Here is a 17977-nt window from a genome sequence, read left to right as displayed (position 1 = left end):
TGTAGGCCAAAGGGAAATAAAAGTTAGTTTAGTCCATGTTAAACACAACAAAATGTGGAAAATGTCAAGGGGTGTGCATACTTTCTGAAGGCCCTGTATATAGTATATACAGTGAGCCTCAAAAATATTGGGACAGTGCATTTCTGTATTTGTTGTTTTGGCTCTGTACTCCAGCACTTTCTATTTGAAATTACACAATGATTGTGAGGTTAAAGCGCAGACTGTCAGCTTTAATTTGAGGGTATTTTCATCTATATTGGGAGAATCGTTTAGAAATTACAGCACCAAAAGTATTGGGACAAATTAATTTATGTGTATTAAAAAAGTAATTTTGATTGTTTCAAATCATTTTGTGCACAGTAGAAATGAATGATAAATAATGCATTGTGTCATTTTGGAGTAACTTGTATTGTAAATAAGAATATTATATGTTTCTAAACACTTCTACATTAATGTGGATGCTACCATGATTACAAATTATCCTGAATGAATCATGTTTAATGATGAGTGAGAAAGTTAGATGCACAAATATCATTAACCCCCCCCTCCAACCTACAGTAATTCAAGACGTCAATTACTTTTAAAGAACCTGTGGCATTTAAAAGAAGGACAACATTCAGGCATTTACATTATATTGGGGTCCTCCCCTTGACCATCAGAGGCCCCAGGGCTCAGTACCTTGAGGTTCCTGTGGACAATATTCAGGGAGTGAAGGTAGGCGACGGCCTCCAACACCTGACGGACCACATTACTGGTGTCGCGCTCGGAATAGTAGCCCTGGTCCAGGATCCAATCAAATACCTCTCTGCCTGTAGCACTGTGGGAAGAACATGAGCGGGATGAAGTATGGTGCTGACCTACTGACCTAGATGCTTTGAGCCTGACAATGTCTCTGGATCAAAGCATTCACAGATACTTTTCAAAAATACAACTCACACAGACACTTTGAACGTGTGGTTGAAAAATTGCATTACTATGCAATTACCATAGAAATTACAGCCTCGCCAAGGGCGAAGACTTTAAGAGTCAACAAAATCATGGAATCCACCAAACTTGCTTAATGTGATGATTTCATTCATTTCAACACTGGATTCTCCTCTGATTTCTGATAGTTTACCTTATGAGCAGAATTACAGACCCACAAATCAATGCAATCCTGGAGGAGATGAGTATCATATATTTAATGTTTCTATGGTAATGCAATAAATCCCCAAGAACACAGACTGATGAGAATATGGAGCAACCAGAAATGAATAATATCTGAATACCAAATGAAGGCTGCAGAAGGGGAGTTCAGAGCTGTGCTCATATCTACATGGCCTCCGGCTACTACAGTTCATTCCCCATGAGTGCATAATCAACACATAGACGCCTGCTGCTGCAAAGACAGGAGCGCAATCTCAACCAATCAGACGACTCAACTCACAGTTCAAGGAAGAGGAAATACTCTTTTCGGGTCTCATAGACCTCCACCAGCTGGAGAATATTGGGGTGCTTCACCCTGGATAGAGCAGGCAACAGGGGGAGAGAGGAGAGTCAAAAGGATTGTGAGGGGTGGAGAGAGATGGGGGTGCCGTCATTGAAACACATACAGTACAGTATATCAGTACATTAACACCCATGAATAACACACTCCAACAGTCAGCCATGCCGAGAGGAACGGCAACCATGTGCAGGAAAAAATGCATCAGTAAACAATCAATTTAATCAAAAAAGGACTGTGAGATCTGCATGCTTAAACATCTTCTTAATGGAGGAAAAATGTATACCCATAAATAATGTACTGTGCTTTAAGTATGAGTTGAATGTCTGTTTATGAGGGCATTACAGTACAAGTCAAAAGTTTAGACAAACCTACTCATTCAAGGGTTTTTCTTTATTTGACTATTTTCTACATCGTAGAATAAAAGTGAAGACATAAAAGCTATGAAATAACACATATGGAATCATGTAGTAATCAAAAAAGTATTAAAAACATAAATATATACTCCAAATTTTTTGATTCCTCAAAGTAGCCCCCCTTTGCCTTGATGACAGCATTGCACACTCTTGGCATTCTCTCAACCAGCTTCACCTGGAATGCTTTCCCAATAATCTTGAAGGAGTTCCCACATATGCTAAGCACTTGTTGGCTGCTTTTCCTTCACTCTGCGGTGCAACTGATTGTGGAGGCCAGGTCATCTGATCACTCTCCTTCTTGGTCAAATAGCCCTTACACAGCCTGGAGGTGTGTTTTGGGTCATCGTCATGTTAAAAAAACGAATTATAATCCCACTTAGAGCAAACTGGAAGGGATGACGTATCGCTACAGAACGCTGTGGTAGCAATACTGGTTAAGTGTGCCTTGAATTCTAAATAAATGCGTCTCACAAAGACATGGAGGTTGGAACCAAAAATCTCAAATTTGGAGTCATCAGACCAAAGGACAGATTTCTACTGTTCTAATGTCCATTACTTGTGTTTTTGTTCCAAGCAAGTCTCTTATTATTATTGGTGTCCTTTAGTAGTGGTTTCGTTGCAGCAATTTGACCATGTCCTGATTCACGCAGTCTCCTCTGAACAGTTGATTTTGAGATGTGTCTGTTAGTTGATCTACGTAAGTTGCAATCTGAGGTGCAGTTAATTGCCGATTTCTGAGGCTGGTAACTCTAATGAACTTATCCTCTGCAGCAGAGGTAACTCTGATTTTCCTTTCCTCTGGTGATCCTCATGAGAGCCAGTTTCATCATAGCGCTTGAAGGTTTTTGCGACTGCACTTGAAGAAACTTTAAAAGTTATTGAAATTTTACTGCTTGACTGACCTTCATGTCTTAAAGTAATGATGGACTGTCATTTCTCTTTGCCTATTTGAGCTGTTCTTGACATAATATGGACTTGGTCTTGTACCAAATCGGGCTATCTTCTGTATACCACCCCTACCTTGTCACAACACAACTGATCAAACGCATTAAGAAGGAAAGAAATTACACAAATACATTTTTAACAAGGCACACCTGTTAATTGAAATGCATTTCAGGTGACTACCTCATGAAGCTAGTTGAGAGAATGCCAAGAGTTTGCAAAGCTGTCAACAAGGCAAAGGGTGAATACTTTGAAGAATCTCAAAAATAAAATCTATTTTGATTTGTTTCACACTTTTTTGGTTAATTCATGATTCCATATGTGTTATTTCATAGTTGTTATGTCTTAATTATTATTCTACAATGTAAAAATACTCGTAATTCCAGAAAAACCCTGGAATGAGTAGGTGTGTCCAAACCTTTGACTTGTACTGTACGTGCAAGGACGACTATGTGGCAGAACAGTATAGAGTGCTTGACTATGACCATGATAACGACTGCACAAGCTAAGAAACTTCAAGGTGAGTTTTGTCAGTGAGGCGATGACCAATGCAGAGTGTAACACTTAAGATGTTAGACAACATGGAAACCATTGGCCGTATGTGGTAGGTGTGCTGTTGGCTTTCAACGGTGCTTCAGGGGATTGGACCGACAGACTGGTATATTTTCCAGTCACTGAAAGTAATGGTCACCAACCACAAGAAAATAAATCAAATTCTCCTGTTCGAGAATTTGAAGAAAACAATTGAAATTGCAAGCCCGATGAAGGTCATGCTTTTGTGTATTGGGAGAAAAGACTCCACGGTATTAGATAACCCTTCAAGAAATGACACTTTCATCTTCCATTATGTACATTGGCTTTTTCATCTGTGTTCTTTGAGTTCCCTGCTGCCTGTAACAAATTGTTTGATAAGGCTCAGGTTATGCTAATGTTGGTTTTACTGGATAGGAATGTGATGAAAGAGAGGCTGCCACAGAATGAATAATAAGGAGCCTAATGGGAGAAAAATAGTTGGAGATAAACACCGTTGGAGAAAATAATGCTACCCAGTGTGATCATTCAGTGGGATGAAGTTTGCTTTCCTTTTTCATAAAAAATGCTACAGACATTTCTCTGTTCTTCGCTCTAATGGATGTCCACTGTGCGCATTCTGTCTTTCAGAAGATAAAGTGTATAGAAACGAAACATCGTATTCCTCATAGAGATTACACATCCACATAGCCTACAGGAATAGTACACCATTTGTTACAAAACTAAATTTGTTTACAGAGAATAGTTTTGTGAATGCAGACACAAAATGACCGATGGCAGAGGTTAAAGTTGATAAAAGCAACTCACATCTTTAAAATGAGGATCTCATTTTTTGCAGCCTTCCGAACTTTCCTCCCATCCTTTTTCAAGAACTTTTTACAAGTAAACATTTTCAGTGTGTTTTTGTCCTTGGCCCTGAAGATCTCACAGAACTCCTCCCTGAAAAGGAAATGCACAAAATCACACATTTATAAACATCCAAAGTAAACGTAAATGGGTTTCTAAATGAGTAAAGCCTTGATTATGATTGTATCATTATGGCTATGGGAACAGCCTTCCTATACATTGTAGGTGGACTTGAATAACACATTTGTCCTTTGATTTTTGATAGATTTTTTACTTAGTACATTTTCAAATAATCTGGTGCCATATCATACAAAGGAAAAACCCAGACTAAAGGGTTGATGGTGGGGTTCCTGTATTTCCAGTTTTTCAGTCTGGTGGACCACTAGCAGCATACTTACGATTTAACAATCTGTCCCAGGTCATATTTATCAGTCACCTCTAAGGGATTGTTGTAATCCTTCTTTTCCCCGAGCGTTAAACAGCCAAATGGCATGGCCACTCTTGCCCTGAGAGAGAGAGAGACCTGGAATCATGTAATGAATGTCACACACTATTTACCATGACTGTACATTATTACACACCACATCAAACAGCATCCCTAAAACATGAAACATGGCACCAGTGGCGAGAAAGAGGGACTGATAAACAGCCAACGCCAGCAGACAGTATTTACGACTGTTGAGACGATTATTTCACTTGGCTCCTGTAACAAGCCTTTGATAATCTTCTATTAACAAAACCACATTTTGATGAACTGCAGAGCGTGATGCAAGGAGCTGCTAGGCGACTCAACTTTAAAAGCAGCAGGCAACTGACTGACAGGGGGGTCCAAATGCTAACGGAGGCTGAGCAGGAGAATAGAAACTCTAATGCATTGTGCTCCATCAGCGAGGCTGCCAGCCTGCCACGGCAACAAGTGAAGTATTTCCAATCAGGGAAGAGGAGCGACCGATTATGAGCAGAACACCAGAGGACACTGAGAAAAATGAAAGTGCTTTATGGTTCCGCATGACATTTATGGACCTAATCGCAGTGCTGCTTCTACTTCTCTAAGAGCACTGAGTGAAACTGGAGAACAACCTATCAAAATGTACAGTATCCTAGAGGAGTTTATGGACAGCTTAATTGGCATGTTATTTTGTTATTTTGAGGGGGTATCGTATCGTCTCTTAATGAAGACAGGGCCATAGAGTTGTTTTGGAAGTCTGTTTTGGCAGTCATGAAAAGAAAGGAGTGTATTGACAAATGTTTGATTTTGGAGAGAATCTATCTGGATAAGTGAATGAGTTAATATACCTACTCATTCAAGGGTTATTCTTAATTTTTTCCTATTTTCTACATGGTAGAATAATAGTGTAGACATCAAAACTATGAAATAACACATGGAATCATGAATTAACCAAAAAAGTATTAAACAAATCAAAATAGATTTTATATTTGAGATTCTTCAAAGTAGCCATGTGTCGTGTAGTGCAGGCGAGGACAGCGTGTTGTGTAGCGCAGGCGAGGAGAGAGTTTGTGCCGTGTAGTGCGGGCGAGACAAAGCATTCACCTTTCCCTGATCCCTCCCTCCAATAGACAATGCAGCTTGGGAAAGAAATAGACTCCTGCTAGAGCATCATTCAAATTAAAGCAGAGCTGGTCTGGCAAGCCTCGCCATTAACAAACGCATCAGGAAAAAAAATATTTTACTAATGCACATACAAGACAATAAAAATTGAATTGTCTTTCCCCAAGTGGCTATAACACAGACAGACAGACAGACAGACAGACAGACAAACAGACAGACAGACAGACAGACAGACAGACAGACAGACAGACAGACAGACAGACAGACAGACAGACAGACAGACAGACAGAGATAAAAGCCTTGCTATGGTTCTCTTTTTTAAAGCCCTGATGAGTTCTATCGGATGCAGCCAGGGTAAAATGAATGTCCACTAAAGTAACAGATCTAAGCAAACAAACATGTATCCTAAAAGTGGAAGTGATTACAGATTAGGGCGATTGCAAAATTACGGACTTTACATTTGCATGTAAAATCACAACTTGAATGTCTCACAGAATGGACAAACAAAATATAAATTAAACTTTTGATGTGTGTGTCTACAGTACTCATTAGGGGGAATGTATCCCCAACAAATCTGACTTGTTAGACTTGGAGAAATGTAGCAAATAAGAAGTGTTATGGGGCAGCAGGGGCGGCAGGGTGGCCTAGTGGTTAGAGCGTTAGACTAGTAACCGGAAGGTTGCAAGTTCAAACCCCCAAGCTGACAAGGTACAAATCTGTTGTTCTGCCCCTGAACAAGGCAGTTGTTCCTAGGCTGTCATTGTAAATAAGAATTTGTTCTTAACTGACTTGCCTAGTTAAATAAAGGTAAAATAAAATAAAAAATGATGTTACATGAACTGGACAAGCTTTTTGGGGGGACTGAACATATTAGCAAAAGTTTGAGTTTCTAAGTCTTAAGTCAAAATACGCATTTTCATTTCAAAGGAAAGGCTTAGCTGAACAGAAAAATGATCATTTTGAAAATATTGTCTTTTCCATTATTACTTTAGAGGGGAAAAACATCCATTATGGATGTTACACAATCCATTATGGATGTTACACACTCCATTATGGATGTTACAGATCTGACATTCAAATCTGAAAGATGTCTTGATCAAATTCCTAACAAATTCCTAACACATCTATTGTCTTTTAGAATGTTTTTAAAATGTCAGCAAAAGGCATAGTACCTTAGGATTAGATAATTACAGGTAGCCTGAATAGTATACAAGGCTAGGAACCACACCCTTTATATACACTGAGTGTGCAAAACATTATGAACACCTGCTCTTTCCATGACATAGGTGAATCCAGGTGAACGCTACGATCCCTTATTGATGTCACTTGTTCAATCCACTTCAATCAGTGTAGATGAAGGGGATGAGACAGGTTAATGAAGGATTTGTAAGCCTTGAGACAATTGAAACCTGGATTGTGCCATTCAGAGGGCGAATGGAAGAAGCGTTGTGTTATGAGTTCACCCCGCTATCATCCAGAAGGCGAGGTCAGTACAGGTGCATCAAAGCAGGGACCGAGAGACTGAAAAACAGCTTCCATCTCAAGGCCATCAGACCACCACTAACATTGAGTGGCAGCTGCCAACACACTGACTCAACTCCAGCCACTTTAATAATGGGAATTGATGGAAATTGATGTAAAATATATCACTAGCCACTTTAAACAATGCTACTTAATATAATGTTTACATACCCTACATTACTCATCTCATATGTATGTGTATATACTGTACTCTATATCATCTACTGCATCTTTATGTAATACATGTATCACTAGCCACTTTAAACTATGCCACTTTGCTTACATACCCTACATTACTCATCTCATATGTATATACTGTACTCGATACCATCTACTGCATCTTGCCTATGCCGTTCTGTACCATCACTCATTCATATATCTTTATGTACATATTCTTTATCCCTTTATACTTGTGTGTATAAGGTAGTAGTTTTGGAATTGTTAGGTTAGATTACTCGTTGGTTATTACTGCATTGTCAGAACTAGAAGTACAAGCATTTCGCTACACTCGCATTAACATCTGCTAACCATGTGTATGTGACAAATAAATTTGATTTGATAAGACAAAATATTTAAGTGCCTTGAACCAGGTATTGTAGAAGGTTCCAGACGCACCGGTTTGTGTCAAGAACTGCTACGCTGCTGGGGTTTTCATGCTCAACAGTTTCCCGTGTGTATCAAGAATGGTCCACCACCCAAAGGACATGCAGCCAATATTGGTGAAACTCAATATTAGGAAGGTGTTCGTAATGTTTTGAAGACTTTGTGTATATAAAAATTTACCTTTACCAATTGAATTAAGACACAAATATAAAACTTTTTTTGCACAACAATTTTTCTGAAATATTGTGACAAGATATGCAAATGTGCGTATACTACATGTGCGTATACTAGCAAACAATTTTTCTGGACACTGGAAAAGGTCTGAATATTCCTGGGGGACTTTCAATTGAAAAATACACTATAGGACTATTCACAGATTATTGAAAAACACATCTCATCTTTCTATCCAGAAATCAGTACTGTCATGTATGAGAAATGCCTTTCGGCATGCACTGTATATTCCAAGAGAATCTTAGCTAAAATACATCATTTTCAAGATATCAACAATGAATTGCTTCAGTAAAAGTCTGAAGAATACATCCCAAAAAATCACACAAATGGTGGTGAATAAACAAGCTTCTGAAGCCAAGATATTATACATCAATATCCATCACATCCACAAGCGTTATGAATGTTACGGATATCATAATGCTGAAAAAGGACACTGACAATGAAAGTAACAAAACCAATCATATACCATATAAAACCTTGATGAAAGTGAATGTTTTATAACAACTTTTGCCCCCCAAAATACGTTATGGATGATACATTACCTGTCCCAGTCCCTATCTTTACAAGACTGTAGAACACGCAAACAAAACTCAAGACAATTCAATTTGGTCTGTATTGCTACCCTGTAATCTCATCTTCATAAGTAACACTGGGGGACAGTTGTGAGTGGAAAAAAAGCTCTGTGAGCCCTTTCTAAAAGCCATGAAATACAGTGCCTTGCGAAAGTATTCGGCCCCCTTGAACTGTGCGACCTTTTGCCACATTTCAGGCTTCAAACATAAAGATATAAAACTGTATTTTTTTGTGAAGAATCAACAACAAGTGGGACACAATCATGAAGTGGAACGACATTTATTGGATATTTCAAACTTTTTTAACAAATCAAAAAACTGAAAAATTGGGCGTGCAAAATTATTCAGCCCCTTTACTTTCAGTGCAGCAAACTATCTCCAGAAGTCCAATGTTGACCTAAATGACTAATGATGATAAATACAATCCACCTGTGTGTAATCAAGTCTCCGTATAAATGCACCTGCACTGTGATAGTCTCAGAGGTCCGTTAAAAGCGCAGAGAGCATCATGAAGAACAAGGAACACACCAGGCAGGTCCGAGATACTGTTGTGAAGAAGTTTAAAGCCGGATTTGGATACAAAAAGATTTCCCACGCTTTAAACATCCCAAGGAGCACTGTGCAAGCGATAATATTGAAATGGAAGGAGTATCAGACCACTGCAAATCTACCAAGACCTGGCCGTCCCTCTAAACTTTCAGCTCATACAAGGAGAAGACTGATCAGAGATGCAGCCAAGAGGCCCATGATCACTCTGGATGAACTGCAGAGATCTACAGCTGAGGTGGGAGACTCTGTCCATAGGACAACAATCAGTCGTATATTGCACAAATCTGGCCTTTATGGAAGAGTGGCAAGAAGAAAGCCATTTCTTAAAGATATCCATAAAAAGTGTTGATTAAAGTTTGCCACAAGCCACCTGGGAGACACACCAAACATGTGGAAGAAGGTGCTCTGGTCAGATGAAACCAAAATTGAACTTTTTGGCAACAATGCAAAACGTTATGTTTGGCGTAAAAGCAACACAGCTGAACACACCATCCCCACTGTCAAACATGGTGGTGGCAGCATCATGGTTTGGGCCTGCTTTTCTTCAGCAGGGACAGGGAAGATGGTTAAAATTGATGGGAAGATGGATGGAGCCAAATACAGGACCATTCTGGAAGAAAACCTGATGGAGTCTGCAAAAGACCTGAGACTGGGACGGAGATTTGTCTTCCAACAAGACAATGATCCAAAACATAAAGCAAAATCTACAATGGAATGGTTCAAAAATAAACATATCCAGGTGTTAGAATCGCCAAGTCAAAGTCCAGACCTGAATCCAATCGAGAATCTGTGGAAAGAACTGAAAACTGCTGTTCACAAATGCTCTCCATCCAACCTCACTGAGCTCGAGCTGTTTTGCAAGGAGGAATGGGAAAAAATGTCAGTCTCTCGATGTGCAAAACTGATAGAGACATACCCCAAGCGACTTACAGCTGTAATCGCAGCAAAAGGTGGCGCTACAAAGTATTAACTTAAGGGGGCTGAATAATTTTGCACGCCCAATTTTTCAGTTTTTGATTTGTTAAAAAAGTTTGAAATATCCAATAAATGTCGTTCCACTTCATGATTGTGTCCCACTTGTTGTTGATTCTTCACAAAAAAATACAGTTTTATATCTTTATGTTTGAAGCCTGAAATGTGGCAAAAGGTCGCAAAGTTCAAGGGGGCCGAATACTTTCGCAAGGCACTGTATGATTGACTGAAAACCCTTTTTTGAGACTTGGCCACCTACCCTTTATTGGTCAAAATTCCTGCAATTTCCTATTTAAACTTTTCATACAAAGCCTGACCTCCAACATAAAGACTTTAAGGATAATTATGAACATGGTTTCAGACTCACTTTACTTGTGCATGCTCAGGTTGACTTACACAGAACCGCCGATTAGCTTTCTACTCTGGATGTCCATCACTGGATGTCCATCACTCATTTTGTGTAATATGTTACGAATTACAATTCATACTCTATCTTATAAATATGAAAACGTACAATATTTTACTAATTCGCAAAATGTACTGTATGTTACGAATTCTAGCTAGGTGGTTAACATTACTTTTACTATGTAACGTTTAGTCTATGAGACCAGGCTTGCAGAGGAACCACAGCTCTCTGATGACGGGGTTGGTTAGACTAGAGGCCTATTAGAAGAAACGTCCTCTCACTGTCAAGTGCGTTTAATATCAGCAAACTTAACATGTGTAAATATTTGAATTAACATAACAAGGTTCAACAACTGAGACATAAACTGAACAAGTTCAACAGACATGTGACAAACAGAAATGGAATAATGTGTCCCTGAACAAGGGGGGGGGTCAAAATCAAAAGTAACAGTCAGAATCTGGTGTGGCCACCAGCTGCATTAAGTACTGCAGTGCATCTCATCCTTTATGGAATGCACCAGATTTGCCATTTCTTGATGTGAGATGTTACCCCACTCTTACACCAAGGCACCTGCAAGTTCCCAGACATTTCTGGGGGGAATGGCCCTAGCCCTCACCCTCCGATCCAACAGGTCCCAGCCGTTCTCAATTGGATTGAGATCTGGGCTCTTCGCTGGCCATGGCAGAACACAGACATTCCTGTCTTGCAGGACATCACGCACAGAATTAGCAGTGTGGCTGTTGGCATTGTCATGCTGGAGGGTCATGTCAGGAGGACCTGCCTTACAACAGGCCTACAAGCCCTCAGTCCAACCTCTCTCAGCCTATTGCGGACAGTCTGAGCACTGATGGAGGGATTGTGCGTTCCTGGTGTAACTCGGGCAGTTGTTGTTGCCATCCTGTACCTGTCCCGCAGGTGTGATGTTCGGATGTACCGATCCTGTGCAGGTGTTGTTACACGTGGTCTGCCACTGCGAGGATGATCAGCTGTCCGTCCTGTCTCCCTGTAGCGCTGTCTTAGGCATCTCACAGTACAGACATTGCAATTTATTGCCCTGGCCACATTTGCAGTCCTCATGCCTCCTTGCAGCATGCCTAAGGCACATTCATGCAGATGAGCAGGGACCCTTTCTTTTGGTGTTTTTCAGAGTCAGTAGAAAGGCCTCTTTAGAGTCCTAAGTTTTCATAACTGTGACCTTAATTGCCTACCATCTGTAAGCTGTTAGTGTCTTAACGACCGTTCCACAGGTGCATGTTCATTAATAGTTTATGGTTCATTGAACATGCATGGGAAACCGTATTTAAACCCTTTACAAGGAAGATCTGTGAAGTTATTTGGATTTTTACAAATTTTATTTGAAGGACAGGGTCCTGAGGAAGGGATGTTTCTTTTTTTGCTGAGTTTAGTACTTATTCTTAGATTCTCTGAAAAAAAAGGCTAAGAATTAACTTCAAGTACACACTTTAAACTGCTTATCGCATATAATTGATTCATTCACTTAGAGACCAGAGGCACAAGGCAGTGATATCAAGTATGCAATGACACAGTGTAATCACCATCCGCATATGTCGAGCAGTATCATCCTGTGTTTCTACTGTAATCTTCCAATGGGGTGAAGAGATTGTGTGAAATGCTTTACAGCATTCGGCAGTGTGACCCTCACACAGCCAGTAGCCCTGCCGGGGGCGGCCTTCTATATCACTGATGATTTTCTGCAGACACAGCAATGAATTATGAGAAGGAAAATGGATAAGGACAAAGAGCCAGGATTGTTAGAAGCAGCATACTTTTCCCGATGAGGCAAGGTGATGAACAAATTAGATTTCTCTCATGTCCATTGAAATTGATGTGAAACTCCCATACCTCTTGTGTTGGGATAAAACTGGGATTAAGTTAAACACACCGATTAAACACTGCAGTAAAGGGGATTATTTTACCTGACGGTATGACGAATGCAATGGAAAAATGAGTGGTATCTGTCTGGGTTGGTAAGCTTTACCTACAGAAGAGAACTGTCATCCTGCCTAATCCCACCATGAAATGTCTCTGCTGAGACTTTGTTGTTTACTTTTCTTTCTTTCTCACTCTTTTTCTCGATATCATTTCTCTATGTCTCTAACTCTATATCTCTCTCTAATGCAATGGAGGAAGTGTGTGCAATTGTTGCATTGCTGTCTGAATGCACTCGCTCTCTTTTTTCTCCCTCTATACCTCTTTCTTGCACCATTCCAAAATAAACATCCCTAACATTAAATGATTTCATCCGTCCTGACTTCTGGGGATTGCTGCAGAGGTAGGATGGCTATGAATGTGTCTCTCCCACCCTGCAGTTAAGTGACCATGATACAGTCAATATGAAGCGGCAGGACAACAACTGTATTGCCTGAGGAAAGACTGGTGTCAGAAGGATGCTGATGTTCTAATGTTTGTCTTTTACTTCTTGCACTCCGATGAGAGAGAGGATCACTGAAAATAAAGGCCTGTTATTACACCATTTCACTCAACCTAACGAAGACTTCAAAATATATGCTGTGCTGTTGAGGGTGACTTTGAAGAGGGATTGTTATAGTGAGCAAACCTGACTTGTTTGTTCCAGTACTAGCAACTTGAAACACAAAGAAGATGGCAGAAAACATGCAAACAGGCAATAAGTACAGAGGAGTCTAGAGAAAATTGAAGAGATGTTACTGTATTGGCTTTTGGATTAACGAGCAATGTGTGATAATTGCAGGAAAATTGCCACTGTGGAGACAGGCTGGAGAATTGTGTGTTGTTTTCTCAGTGAGAGGCTAGGCAGTATGGAGGAGAGGACCAGTCTAGGGGCTGTTTGGCTGGTTAAGTGTGGGCTGAATGTCAGTGCTGTCAGAGGCAAAGCAGACCCAGCCAAAGGTCGCCCCCGGGAAACACTTTGAAATTAAATGCTGCAACTAGCCATAAAGAAGTAAACAAAAAGGGCATAATATTTTAAGACTCACATTTAAGGCATATTCTGGATTGACTCTTTATACTCCCTGAGATGTTTTGTGTGTTTAGTCACATTCCTTGTGGCTTGAGCAAGGCAGTTAACCCACTGTTCTCCAGGCCCCGAGGGGTTGGGTTAAACGCAGAAGACACATTTCAGTTGAATGCATTCATTTGTACAACTGACGAGGAATCCATCTTTCCTTTTCCCTTTCTCTTGAATTGCTACTAGCAAGAGTATGGCGACAAAACAACCAATTACAGAACTGTACACAATGTGGACAACATCCATACAGTATACTCTTTCAATACAGTATTATACTATTTCCATAGCCTATTTCTCTAACCATGTGTAACATATGAGGTAGGGGCCTCACCCACCTTCCCTGCAACCTTACTGAGTTAGAGAAAATCCGAACTGCAGGGGTTTCTTAATTAAAAACCTTTAAATTCCTATCAGATGAAATGAAAGTTGCCCTGACATATGTGATAACACCAATGAATATGTTAAATCTAATGTATGTTTACAAAAGGCAATAAAAAAGTGAATTATTGCATTTGCAGCCATTAGGCTGTGAAGAGTAAAGCCGCCTTGCATGCAGATATGCTAATGAACGTTTCCCAGCAAGGTTGTATAACAGTAAAAAGTCCCATTAACGTCAAGGCTGTCTCCGATTCAAAGTGAACCTTTATGGATGAAAGGAGGAGAACAGAGGGCCAAAATAATTAATTAGCACTCAGCTTGTGTACAGTACAGTAGATGAGATATTGTGATTTTATAAGGCCAGTGCCTGGCATCCACTTCCCCATCGACAGAGGTCATTAGTCCAAATCTATCATGTAATTGTTCGCTAAATATTTTTTCATGAAATTGAGTATAACTAGAAAGAACACAAGGAAAGTAGTAAACTTTGAAGCCTTTATATGGGTAAGGGAGGAAACAAGCCCTTATATAAAGTGGGGTCCAACATTTTTGACACCCCTGATAAAGTTGAGTAAAAACTGTATTAAGTAAATAATTAAAGTACTAATCTACAGTACATTATGCTCCCCCAAAAAATGGAAATTATTTTATACTAAAACAGAGAAATAGATTTAGTTTAACAAGTAATACTTTCTTTCTCAAAACGTTAGGGGTCTAAACACCCCTGTTTTCAATACCTTTCAATACCTCATCTTGCAAGAATAACGGCAATGAGCTTTTTTCTAAAATGTTTTATGAGTTGGAGAACATATTGGGGGGAATCCTTCCAGTTCCTTGATATTCTTCGTCTGTGCTTATGGGCTGTCCTCTTCAATTCAAACCACAGGTTTTAATGGGTTTCAAGTCTGGAGACTGAGATGCCCTTACGAAAAATATTGCAGTCAGAGTGCAGTATATCTGCAGTACACTGCAGTATAACTGTAGTGAGTACAGTATAAATACAGTATGCTGCAAATACTGCGTCCAAAATAACATTTTGCAGTGTAACCCTTGAAAACAGGGATGTTAATCAAGTGCAGTATACAGTGCATTCGGAAAGTATTCAGACCACTTCCCTTTTTCTACATTTTATTACGTTACCGCCTTATTCTAAAATGGATCAAATAAAAAAAGTATTCTAATCAATCTAGACACAATACCCCATAATGACAAAGCGAAAACAGGTTTTTAGAAATGTTTGCTAATTTATTAAATATAAAAAACATAAATACAATTTTTTACATAAGTACTCAGACCCTTTGCTATGAGACTCGAATTTGAGCTCAGGTATATCCTGTTTCCATTGATCATCCTTGAGATGTTTCTACAACTTGATTGGAGTCCACCTGTGGTAAATTCAATTTATTGGACAATATTTGGAAAGGCACACACCTGTCTATATAAGTTCCCACAGATGACAGTTAAATAACGTGCCATAGAATTCTGCGGCAGCCCACCAGGTGTGCTGCAGTACGAAGCAACTTTTACAGGAAGAACCACTGTATCATTCTACTTGAAAGCAAGTCTAAGAAGCGGTAGATCTGTTCTATTGCGTCATTTCTACTCTTCCCGTTCTTAAGTTTTGTTTTTGCGTCTTTCACATCAGGTTTTGTACACAAGCTTCAAACAGCGGAAACAATATTTTTGGTTATGGAAAATATATTTCACAGCAGTTTTGATGGTACAATGATTCTCTACACTAGCTTATTTTGTCACAAACTGAAATTAAGCTTACTATTTGAGTTTTAGCAGAAAGGAAATGGCGGAGCTATTTCTGCATCGTGCAACTTGTATCGCAAACAGACCTTAAAAAAAATCCATGCTATTTCCCCGTAGAGTATGATGTCACACTCCTGAGGATGAGCTGGCCAATCAGCAGTCTACTTGCGTTAATATTTTTTATTACCAGTATACGCCCACACCATTCTGTAGTTGGGGTTAATGGAAAAGCTGCTTTAACATATTTAAGGACCACTACTTCACTCATATTGTAAATAATTATAGATCATATTTCATTCAAATTTGGAAACACTGGACAGTTATTTTAAGGTGAAATGGCTCATTTGAAATTTTGAAGAAAAATGTTCCTGCACCATCACGCAAGCTTTTATACTAATTAAAGTTACTTTGCAGCATATTACAGCATATTAGAATTGCTATTTCAAACGTTTCAGGCAAGGAAGGAATGTTGAGCTGAGAGAGAGAGAGAGGATTATAATGAGTAGAGAGGAGCGGGAGAACAACATCGGATTGGGAATAAACAGGGTGAAGGAAATAGGCATCAATCATCAGCGTTCATAAAAGAAGGAGGATTAGAATAAAGAAAGTGAGAGATGGAGAGGGGGACACAATCATATTAATTATTCACGCATGGCGGTCTCGTCTCCCTGGGCCTGTGTTGGTTCATGTTTCTTGTATCTGAGAATCAGTGTGTCCCGCGGCATTTGCTCAACAGTCGGCTCAGAGCATGAGAAGGCAGGCAGTTCTCTCTGTGTCACAATTACCATCCCCCTCTCTCTTATCAACTCCTAGCTCAGATTGTGCATCTCTATGCCCCCTGTCTGTGTCTGTCTGTACCCGAAACAGGAGGCCTCTCTGATGAATACATTACATACTTCCTTTGCGCACCAGATAGTGCCTGCCAAGACTCATTGGTGACTGACGGTTTTTCAAAGCAGCCAAACATACTTTATTTCCTGGAGCTGATTCAAGATCCATGGACCCTATGATCAGAGCTTTCCATGTACAGCTGCTTTGTATCTGGTCAGACAGCATGTCACAACTCCACCGTAGTCATGCATTTTCACATATATTTATTTTTCCTCTCAATGATTCATAGAGAGTTCTATATCTGTGTGAATCATCTTCTTTTCTGTGAATCTTCAATTGCAGTCTCATTACAATTACAAAAAACAAAAACAACAAAAAAATAATATATATTGACTTTTCATATAGCAATTCCTCCTATACAGATGTAAGATCTTAAGTTGATCACCCTGTTGCATTAGTGTTAATTTTGGCATTCTTTTAATAAAATGTAATCTTGTTTTAGTCATTTTTAATAAAATATAATTAATCTCAAATTGTCATTATTTTAATTTGTCTAGTTAATGTCAAACTGATGAAAACATCACATTTTTATTGCCTCATTAAACTATAATAAATATAAATCATTGATTTCCATGATCACCTGATCCAGTATCTCAGAAACGGGCTTTTCACGCATGACAGTTCATCCAGTCAGCGGCAGTATGTGGGCAAAAACAACTCGTCAGAAATGTAAGAAAAATGGCAAAAATCGTGCAAGCCAACAGGAGGGCAACAAACAGACAAATAATGGCGCAGTACAACAGTCGATCCTTGTCACGGATGGGCTAATGCAGCAGACGACCACACTTGGTTCCACTCCTATCTGCCAAAAAATGACAAAGCGGCATAATTGACAATTGAGGAATGGAAAAGCATTGCCTGGCCCGACGAATCTCGATTCCTGCTGCATCATGCTAATGGCAGAGTCCATTTCTGACACCTTGTAGAATCCACGAAATGAAGAATTCAGGTTGCTCTGAAGGTAAAGGGGGGTCCGACCAGATAAAAGATGGGTGTACCTCAAAAACTGGCCAATGAGTGTACATGGCCTTGTCCTACCAACATATTTTTCTGCATAACATCTTATTCTATTCGTGGATCGTGGACTTCAGGAAACAGCAGAGGGAGCACCCGCCTATCCACATCGACAGGACAGTAGTGGAGAAGGTGGAAAGTTTTAAGTTCCTCGGCATACACATCACGGACAAACTAAAATGGACCACCCACACAGACAGCGTGGTGAAGAAGGCGCAGCAACGCCTCTTCAACCTCAGGAGGCTGAAGAAATTGGGCTTTTCAACAAAAACACTCACAAACCTTTA

The 17977-nt window shown here is 39.7% G+C and overlaps 1 protein-coding gene across 1 annotated transcript in view; it reads right to left on the bottom strand.

The window, feature by feature from the left end:
• LOC110494580 (caM kinase-like vesicle-associated protein) overlaps positions 1-17977 on the bottom strand; it is an 80750-nt gene that overhangs the window by 10640 nt on the left and 52133 nt on the right. The window contains exons 2-5 of the mRNA XM_036950676.1: positions 4617-4724; positions 4180-4311; positions 1427-1501; positions 679-817 (exon numbers count right to left, since the gene is read on the bottom strand). Of these exons, the coding sequence (XP_036806571.1) occupies positions 679-817; positions 1427-1501; positions 4180-4311; positions 4617-4711 (441 nt within the window). The 5' untranslated portion in view covers positions 4712-4724. The remainder of the gene's footprint in view (positions 1-678; positions 818-1426; positions 1502-4179; positions 4312-4616; positions 4725-17977) is intronic.

Source organism: Oncorhynchus mykiss, chromosome 17 (genome assembly GCF_013265735.2).
Source record: "Oncorhynchus mykiss isolate Arlee chromosome 17, USDA_OmykA_1.1, whole genome shotgun sequence".
NCBI classification, from domain to species: Eukaryota; Metazoa; Chordata; class Actinopteri; order Salmoniformes; family Salmonidae; genus Oncorhynchus; species Oncorhynchus mykiss.
The sequence above is the reverse complement of the archived record's forward strand: the minus strand, read 5'-3'. Positions and strand labels throughout refer to the sequence as shown.